Here is a 10,581-nt window from a genome sequence, read left to right as displayed (position 1 = left end):
GATCCAATGTTACTGTTGTAAGAAGTTTGGTCACTTTGCTAGAGACTGTTGGTCAAACAAGGAGAGAAAATCAGAAGAAGCAAATATAGCCAGAAGTTCTGATGACGAATCTGTGCTATTGATGGCCTCTGAATCTGATGATATGGATCTGATAGACTAGTGGTATATGGACACTGGCTGTTCAAATCATCTTACTGGAAACAAGAAATGGCTGGTTGACTTTGACTCTGAAAAGAGGACAAAGATCAGATGTGCTGATGACAAATATCTTAATGCAGAAGGTATGGGAAATGTCAGAGTGATTCTGAACAATGGGAAAACAGCATTGATTCAGAACGTGTGGTATGTACCTGGCATCAGAAGCAATCTGATGAGTGTGGGACAATTAATTGAGAAAGGTTTTTCAGTTACCATGAAGGACAATCTTCTGAAGTTGTATGACTGCAATCAGAAGTTGATTATGGAGTCAGAACAGGGAAGGAATAGAACATTCAAGGTGAATGTCAGAACTGCAGACTCAGAATGTCTTAGTGCAACAAGTGCTGAGAAGGAGGGTGAGTTGTGGCACAAAAGATTTGGTCATTTGAATTTCAGAAGCTTAAAACATCTGAATTCAAAGAAGTTGGTACATGGAATTCCTGCAATTAAGAAGCCTGAAAAATCATGCAAAGTTTGCATGGAAGGAAAACAACCACGATTGCCATTTGCGTCAGAAACTGCTCCAAGAGCAAAACATGCCTTGAGAGTTGTACATTCTGATGTGTGTGGTCCATTTCCAGTAGCATCGATCAGAGGGAATAAATACTTTGTGTTATTTGTTGATGAATTCACAAGAATGACATGGGTATCCCTTATTAAGTTTAAACACGAGGTGTTTGATGAATTCAAGAAGTTCAGAATGAAGGCTGAGAATCAGAGTGGTCAGAAGTTGAAGATTCTTAGAACTGACGGTAGAGGTGAGTATAACTCCAAAGAGTTCTAGAAGTTTTGTGAGGAGAATGGAATTGAGCATGAGGTTACTGCTCCTTATACCCCTCAACACAATGGTCTTGCTGAAAGAAGAAACCGCACTTTGCTTGATATGGTGAGAAGCATGCTAAAGGAGAAGAAACTTCCTCAGAAGCTCTGGGGAGAAGCTGTTGCCACTGCAACGTATGTACTCAACCGATGTCCTACGAAGAAGTTGAAGGAAATAGTTCCAATACAGAAGTGGACTGGAGATAAGCAAAGTGTTAGTCATCTGAAGGTGTTTGGTTCTGTTTGCTATAAACATGTTCCAGAAGCCAGAAGACAAAAGTTGGATGATAGAAGCAAAGTGATGATTCTGATAGGGTACCACAGTACAGGTGCATACAAGCTCTATTGTCCAGAAACCAATAAAATTGAATTCAGCAGAGATGTGATTGTGAAGGAATCAGAAGTTTGGAATTGGGATAAGTCTCAATCTGATTCTGATGTTAGAACCTCTGAAGAAAGGTCAAAGTTAAGAATTTCTGAAGACGTTGATTCTGATTCTGATAGTGAGTCTGACTCTGGAGAAGACTCAGAAGATGAAGGTGACTCTGATGATCCAGACTCTGATGACCCAGACTCTGATGGTAATCCAGATTCTGGCGGCAATTCAGACTCTGAAAATATGCCAGCCCCTGAAGATGGTCAAAGCTCTGGAGGAAGTCAACCATCTGAAGCTAGAAACTCTGAAGCTCAAGACTCTGAACAAGTTCAGAGACCACAAAGAATCAGAAACATCCCCAGAAGATATGCAGAATTTGACATGCTGCAAGACACTGAAGTAGACTCTGAAGGAGAAGTTATTCAATGTGCCATGTTAGTAGACTCTGAACCCATAAGTACAGAAGAGGCTCTTAAGCAGAAGCTCTGGCTGAAGGCCATGAAAGAAGAACTTGATGCTATAGAGAGAAACAAGACTTGGAAGCTGACAGAACTTCCAAAAGACAAGAAAGCCATCAGCGTCAGATGGGTTTTCAAGCAGAAGTTAAAGCCAAATGGTTTAATTGGCAAACATAAAGCAAGGTTGGTAGCCAGAGGATTTGTACAGAAACCTGGGCTGAATTACTCTGAAGTGTTTGCACCTGTAGCAAGACATGAAACAATCAGAATGGTGATTGCAATAGCTGCTAACAGGAATTGGCCTCTGATGCATTTAGATGTAAAATCTGCATTTCTGAACGGTCCATTAGAAGAAGAAGTTTACGTGTCACAACCTCCTGGATTTGTGAAAAAGAATCAGGAAGGGATGGTGTACAGATTATACAAAGCTCTATATGGATTTAAACAAGCACCCAGAGCTTGGAATCAGAAGATTGATTCATTTTTCAAGAAGCAAGGCTTTCAAAAATGTGAGATGGAGTACGATGTCTATGTTCAGCATATTTCTGAAGGAAATATGACTCTGGTATGTTTATATGTTGATGATATACTGCTAACTGGAAGTTCTGAACAGGAGATAGCCAAGTTCAAGAAAGTTCTGATGAATGAATTCGAAATGACTGATCTAGGCAAAATGACATACTTTCTAGGGATGGAGTTCAGATACTCTGAGAAAGGTATTATTTTGCATCAGCTCAAGTATGAATTAGAACTTCTGAAGAGATTTGAACTGAAGAATTGTAAGATTGTTGTCACACCTTCTGATACAAATCAGAAACTGGATTCTGACTCTGATGGAAAGGATGTGGACGTTACAACCTTCAAACAGTTGATTGGTTCTCTGAGGTATTTGTGCAATACCAGACCTGATATTTGCTATTCAGTTGGGATGATTAGTAGGTTCATGAGTAAACCTAAGTGGTCCCATTACCAAGCTGCTGTCAGGATTGTGGGGTATATCAAGGGAACTCTGAGGAATGGAGTATTATTTCCTTCTGGAAGAAAGGATGAGTCAGAACTTCTGAGTTATTCAGATTCTGATTGGTGTGGAGACAGAGTTGACAGAAGAAGTACGTCTGAGTACTTATTCAAATTTCTGGGAGGTCCCATTTCTTGGTGTTCCAAGAAGCAACCTGTTGTGGCGTTGTCAACTTGTGAAGCTGAATACATTACAGGTGCTATTACTGCATGCCAAGTTGTGTGGATTCTGAATCTATTGCAGGATCTGAAGATTAAAGTAAACAAACCTCTGAAGCTGATGATTGACAACAAGTCTGCAATCAATCTTGCCAGAAACCCAGTGTTGCATGGGAAAAGCAAGCACATTGAGACCAAGTATCATTTTCTGAGACATCAAGTTCAGAGGGGAGTGTTAGAAGTTGTACACTGCAGCACTCAGAAACAGTTGGCAGATGTTCTGACGAAAGCTATCAAGACTGATCAATTTCTCAGATTAAGGGATGGAATTGGTGTTACAAGTTTTAATGGAATATGAATTAAGGGATGATATTAGAAGTAATTCATATTTAGTTGTACTATTTTCTTAACCCCTAAGTTTGTTAGAGGGTATTTTAGTATTTTATCCTATTCTAGTAACCCTAGTTTTAGCTTATAAATAGGGTGACAATCATTGTAACTTTTATCATATTTTTGTAGCCGTCATTCTCTGAATAGAATATTTCCATTCATCATTTATTTTACCTTTGCACCAACAATAATAAAACAATTACTTATTATATTTATATAATTTAAGAATTAGTTTAGAAGGTGAGAATTATTTTAAAAGCTTTATATAAAATTATTCATTAAAAATATTTATTTTTGTTCATATATAACAATAATATTTTTTAGTCAATTTTTTTAATAACATATTACACATAATTTTCTTAAATAAAAATATTATACATAATTTGGTAGATAAAAAAAATTACAAGAACATAACTCTGACTTTACCATTAAATAAAAATATCAAAAATCGAACACACAACCTTTGGATCAATAGTGAAAGACTTTACCATTGCACCACAGACCCTTCATGTTAATTTTTTTCATCATATATTTAATGAGCCATTGTTCTTAGATCATAAGAGAAAGACACTAAATTTTTATTTTAAATTTTAATATCTTAAATATATGAATTATATTCTTTAATATTTATATAATTTATTTATAATCAATATAAATTGCTCTTTCTATTTTAAATTATATGTTACTCCTATTTTGTAAAATATTTTGTTTTATATTTTAAGTTGTTTTGCTATATAAATAAAATATTAATAAGTTTTTCTTATCATAGTATCTACTATTTATATTATTTTTTTATTTCATCATCTTTTCATATCATTAATAAATGATATATAATTTATTTATTTATAAAATTAATTATAATCTAAATTTGTGTGAAATATCATAAAGAAATTATTATTTAGGACGAAGAAAGTATCTCATTTAAGTTATGCACGATTTAAAAAAAATAATTGATAGTATTTATTTTATTATTAAAATAAATCTGATTTATTATAATGTTTTATTTTAAAAAAATATATTGTTCTTTTTTCATTTTATTAAATTTTATCTCTATTCTTTAATTTTAAAACATATTATATATTAATATATTCAAATTAATATTCAATTATTTTGTGTTTTATTTTATAATGTATTTATATTTATTAATTTTTTATATATTAAATATTTAAGTATTATTTTATATAGCTTAGACATGTATTAATATATTATATTATTTATAAAAAGTAATATAATATTTAAAAATATATTATATTTAAAATAAAATAATTTTTCAATTGTATTTATAATAAACATTATGAAGTTTTATTTGAATTTTTGTGTAAAAATTAATATAAAAACTTCATAATATTTTTAAAAATTAATATACAATTGAAAAATTATATTATTTTAAATATAATATATTTTTAAATATTATATTACTTTTTATAAATAATATAATATATTAATACATGTCTAAGTTATATAAAATAATACTTAAATATTTAATATATAAAAAATTAATAAAATATAAATACATTATAAAATAAAACACAAAATAATTGAATATTAATTTGAATATATTAATATATAATATTTTTAAAAATTAAAGAATAGAGATAAAATTTAATAAAATGAAAAAAGAACAATATATTTTTTAAAAATAAAACATTATAATAAATCAGATTTATTTTAATAATAAAATAAATACTATCAATTATTTTTTAAAAATCGTGCACAACTTAAATGAGATACTTTTTTCGTCCTAAATAATAATTTCTTTATGATATTTCACACAAATTTAGATTATAATTAATTTTATAAATAAATAAATTATATTCATTTATTAATGATATGAAAAGATGATGAAATAAAAGAATAATATAAATAGTAGATAGTATGATAAGAAAAACTTATTAATATTTAATTTATATTGCAAAACAACTTAAAATATAAAACAAATATTTTACAAAATAGGAGTAACATATAATTTAAAATGGAAATATCAATTTATATTGATTATAAATAAATTAATAAAATATTGAAGAATATAATTTATATATTTAAGATATTAAAATTTAAAATAAAAATTTAGTGTCTTTCTCTTATGATCTAAGAACAATGGCTCATTAAATATATGATGAAAAAAAATTAACATCAAGGGTCTGTGGTGCAATGCTAACATTTTTTAGTATTGATCCAAAGGTTGTGTGTTCGATTCTTGTTGTCTGGTGCAATGGTAACATTTTTTTGAAAAACAAGGTTATTTTAAAAAAAAAATCTATATTAGTTATAGACTCAATTTTAAGAATGAAAAAAAATGAGACCCAAGATAATGACATGTCTCATTTATTGATAATATAAAAATAATTTAAATGCTGATTTTATAAATCCGTATTATTTACAGTTTATTTTATCGGCATAATGCATGAAACAAACTTCAGCGTATGACAGCTAAAAAACCCGAATAAATGACTAAATTTTGTGTCAATTAAACTAGTTTTATAAACTTTTCATAAACTTCACACCGCTTAACTATTACTCCCTAATTTTACAATTATAGTAAAATAAATAAATTTATATAAATAATACAATTATACTCCTTTTGTCACAAATTCTGTCTATATACAATTTCTCTAAATTTTAGGAAAAAAGAAACAACTTTTCTTTTCTTACACTGCCTATAAATCTCTAGACTCAAAAACTCATACACACATTTGGGTCCAACACATCATGTCGTCTTGGAATTCAGTTTCACTCCAGTTCTCCTATGAAGCTTTTGGCTGGTTTGCTTTTGCTTGTTGGTCTATTAGTTTCTGGCCTCAAGTCATCATGAATTTCCGCAGGAAAAGGTATAATAAATAAACAAATCCAGAAAATATCATAATTCTTAGTGTATTATTGTTTTATTTTTTATTTATATTTTGTTTATTTGTTTTTTAATAGTGTTGTAGGACTGAACTTTGATTTTGTGCTGCTGAATCTGACGAAGCATTCGTCATATCTTATCTATAATGCGTCTTTGTACTTTAGCTCTGCAATTCAGCAACAATACAAACACAAATATGGAAAGAAAGAGGTTTGTTTTTGAATTTCTAATAGCATTCAATTCATGATTTAGGTTTTGATATATTGTGAAAGAGATGATATTTTTTTTCTTTTCACTTTGGAGTATATAGTATTTATTGTTTGTAAATTGGCACTGTTAATTGAACTTGGATCTGGTTCATGCTTATCGAAAAGATGTGTGTAGAGAGAGAAGATATTAATATAGTATGAATAAGTCAAAGAAAGAAGAAAGCAAATATAATAAACGATTCCATTTTAAGACGGACCTTTCGGAAAGGAAAATAAAAGGAGTGACGGAATAAAATACTATATCCTTTATAGAAAAAGTTTGTTTCTTTTAGATTTGTTCAATATTTAATATATTTGAGGTTGTTTAGATATATTATTTATTTAATAAATTTAAATTTTTTTTATAAATAAGTATTTAACTTTCGAATTTATTAAAGAAATTGGTGTGTTTAACTTTTATTTGACAAAATGTATTTAACTTTAAATATAAACGATTCCATTTTTAAATGGACCCTTGAGAAGAACATATTAGTTAAAAGGAGTGAAGGAATAAAATACTCCTCTTCTAGCATATCAACAAAATCCATATCTACCTATACTCGTCCAAGACGGTCAAATATGACCGAAAAATTGTATGAAAAAAGTGGAAATTGTACCGGCCCTTTGCCATGCTTCTCATCTCTCTCCCTATATTAAATAATTATTTTAAATAGATATTCCATTTTTTTAATTAAATTTATTAAAAATTTGATGTATTTAACTTTAATATAGGCTAGATTCATTTTTTATTTAAAAGTTTTAAAAAAATATTAAAAAATTGATGTATTTAAGTTTAAATATAGACTAGGTTCATCTTTTATTTAAATGTTTTAAAAAGAATATTTAAAATTGATGTATTTAAGTTTAAATATAGACTAGGTTCATCTTTTAATTAAATTTTTTTAAAAATGTAGAATCTCCCATCAGTATTATAAGTAAAAAAACGTTTTCTATATATCAAATATATTCATTATTCAATAAATTTAAATTTTTTATTGTTATTTATATTAATGATGGAGTAGACGGTAACATATATTGACAAAACTATGCCTATTAATTATTAGTAGCTTTTTGGCTCATAAAATTTATAATAGTTGGGTTGATTTAGTAATTTCATATAGACATTTTGACTGAAGTTTATTGATGTAACATTTTATTTAGAAGTCTTTGATTTTAATTTGTTAGGTTGAAAAACTAAAATTAATTTAAAAAACATTTTAAACAAAACGTTTAGAAAGAAACAGAGTTACTTGATAACATTTTGGTTTTAAAAATAATGTTTTTAGTTTTAAAATGTGACATCATTTGATAAAGTTTGAGAAGTTGATTCCATTTTTTCCCTTAATTTTGATTTTTTGCAGATGATACCAGTGGCGGCAAATGATGTAGCTTTCTCAATTCATGCTGTTCTACTAACAGCAGTTTCATTATTCCAAATTGCAATCTATGATGTTAGTGCAGCTTTTCCTTATTCTTCTTGTCATCAACTTATGATTGTGTTTAATGTAACAAAATTTTGATTATTTTCACGCAGCGTGGAAGCCAAAAAATATCTAAAATCGCTTGGGCTATAGTCGCCGTTGCATGGACAGCAGCAGCTGTGTGTTTCTTTATAGCATTGAACAATCATCATTGGCTATGGCTTCTCTCAATCTTTACGTATGTTTATAACTGCTTTTGATTTGATTATTGTATAATCTTTTTCTGACTTTTGTTGAAATTGATCAACTTGCAGTACCATTCAAGTTACCATGACTGTCATCAAATATATTCCTCAGGTTAGGACTAACTTGTTTATATATATATATATATATATATATATATATATATATATATATATATATATATATATATATATATATATATATATATATATATATTTATATAAATAAATATTCTTGTCAGAAATGAAACGTTAGACAGATGATTACATGTATTTAACTCGATTAACAATTTTGTTATGAAAATAGGCCGTGATGAACTTTAAGAGAAAAAGTACCGATGGATGGAGTATTTTGAACATTCTACTCGACTTTTCCGGAGGGGTAGCAAATTATCTACAAATGGCTATGCAATCCATTGATCAAAGTAAGTTATATTTTTTAACTAATTTATCTTCTTATTTGAGGTCGTGTAAAACAGACTATAGCACAAGAATTCAAATTTATTACGGTTAAACTGTAAATAAATATGGTCTCGTTATAGATTTGTTACGGCTAAACCAGGTTTGGTATTAAGTGACATGATTTTAAAATGATTCCATCTTTGTTTATCAGGTTCTTGGGTGAACTTCTATGGAAACATTGGAAAACTATTGCTATCCTTGGTATGTGTTGGGGTATCATTCTTTTACATTATGAAATACTGTTGATGAAAATGATTTCTCATTCTTTAACATTGTTGCAGGTGTCTATATTCTTTGACATACTCTTCATAATCCAACACTATGTATTATATCCTGAAAGAAAACGCAAATCAGAGACCATTCCTGAATATGATAATGCCACCAAGGCTTCTGCTCCGCCGTCGTCTCAAAATGTTTAAGGGAGTGTTTGTGTGAATTTTATTCTAGAGAATAATATACAAAATAGTGTTTGGTTCATAGTTTTGTTTTTTTTTATGATTGAAATATGTTTGGCTTGTAAAATATGTTTCCAGAATGAATGTTATAATTCTAAACGGGGTGTAGAAGCATGCAAATTCAATCTTAATGAAAGGATTATTTGGCCTAAAGGTGCCATTTCTTTGAAGGTTATTTGCCTTGAAAGACAAGCTAACTCTCTTATGGAAATTTCTAAGCAAATGGGGGGAATCACGTCGCTGGAAAATGATACTAGGAATTTTTAGTGAGGTGGTGGACCTAAATGCTTCAACGTTAAAATACAATGTAGTCAAATTTAAGTCATCACAACTAGAAGTGGAAAATTAGGATTTGAACCGGTAGAACCTTGCAACCATACTCCTATATACTATTTTACCTCTCATGACAATGATAAAGATTCCACCATATCAGAATTTATTGATATCGTATAAATTTCAAGTGAGGATATGGATGACACTATTCACTTAGGTGAGAAGGATCAACATAGCCTCCCTTCAAAATCATCACAAAATAAAAAAATAAAAAACATTATACTTGTGAGACAATCACCAAAGATATTTAGTTGGTGAATTTGGCAGAAGTGAAACCTGGCCATAACCTCGATCTTAAAATCAAGTTTGATATATAGACAAAAGATAATAAACTCATATGGTTCATTCCAAAAATTACTTTGTTTTGAGGAACCATTTTAAATGTTACGCTCCAAAAAAATAATAAATTAAACACTTCTTAGAAAACCAATAGAAAACCCGTGGGTAAGTTCATTCTTAAATTTCATAATATAATTTTCTAGAAAAAAATGTTGGTAAAAAAACAACCTTGATCTTATTGAGTTGAATAAAAAAATCAACATTCATTGTTTAAATCATTATGAAATGATCATTCATTAGATAAAAATGTCATAAATAAAACGACCACAATCTCACTTCATAAGAGTGAATATATTCAACTTAATAAAAGTACAATAACTAAGAATAATAAAAATATAGTATATCCAACAAAATAAATTTAATAAGAAACTACAAATAATGTTGAAGATTGAAAAGATATAGTAAGACTTGTATGAAACAATTGTGGTGATCACAAAACCTACAAACATGAAAAAGGAATGGATAATTTTTGAAATGTTAGAGTTATAAAGGAAAATGTGAGATGTTGGAAGAATGACTTATATTGGCAATGAAGTTAAATATATTGTTGGGTAAATAATTGTTGTGTGTGAAAGCTAAATATAGAGATGAAGATTTTAGTATCTATACTAAAAAAATATAATGATATTAAAAAACTAAGTAGGTAAAATGAAAAAGTAAAGTTATAACTAGATGATGTTGTGGAAAACTTCTTTGAAGACAATATTTGTTGTTTGAATTAAAGAGTTGTTGTCTTTGTCGTGTATTAAAATTTTTAATTCAGCTTTACTCTTAACTCTTGAAATGACGACATAAAGCTCTTTGTGACTGAAAATATTC

General features: G+C 28.8%; 1 protein-coding gene across 1 annotated transcript; it reads left to right on the top strand.

The window, feature by feature from the left end:
- Positions 1-6,010: 6,010 nt before the first annotated feature.
- LOC127128041 (cystinosin homolog) lies at positions 6,011-9,260 on the top strand. The gene is made up of 8 exons (XM_051057298.1): positions 6,011-6,245; positions 6,340-6,472; positions 7,872-7,961; positions 8,045-8,169; positions 8,246-8,288; positions 8,481-8,598; positions 8,787-8,836; positions 8,917-9,260. Exons 1-8 carry the CDS (start codon positions 6,127-6,129, stop codon positions 9,052-9,054), a joined length of 816 nt encoding a protein of 271 aa, XP_050913255.1. The 5' UTR covers positions 6,011-6,126; the 3' UTR covers positions 9,055-9,260.
- Positions 9,261-10,581: the final 1,321 nt, after the last annotated feature.

The sequence above is a fragment of the Lathyrus oleraceus genome, chromosome 3 (genome assembly GCF_024323335.1).
Source record: "Lathyrus oleraceus cultivar Zhongwan6 chromosome 3, CAAS_Psat_ZW6_1.0, whole genome shotgun sequence".
Lineage (NCBI taxonomy): Eukaryota > Viridiplantae > Streptophyta > Magnoliopsida > Fabales > Fabaceae > Lathyrus > Lathyrus oleraceus.
Note: the sequence above shows the minus strand (reverse complement) of the source record. Positions and strands in the feature narration are given on the sequence as shown.

Coding starts and splice junctions, on each gene's coding strand:
- LOC127128041 (XM_051057298.1), top strand. CDS start 6,127: ATGTCGTCTTGGAATTCAGTTTCACTCCAGTTCTCCTATGAAGCTTTT. Junction 7,962..8,044: donor TCCAAATTGCAATCTATGAT/GTTAGTGCAGCT, acceptor ATTTTCACGCAG/CGTGGAAGCCAAAAAATATC. Junction 8,599..8,786: donor TATGCAATCCATTGATCAAA/GTAAGTTATATT, acceptor TTTGTTTATCAG/GTTCTTGGGTGAACTTCTAT.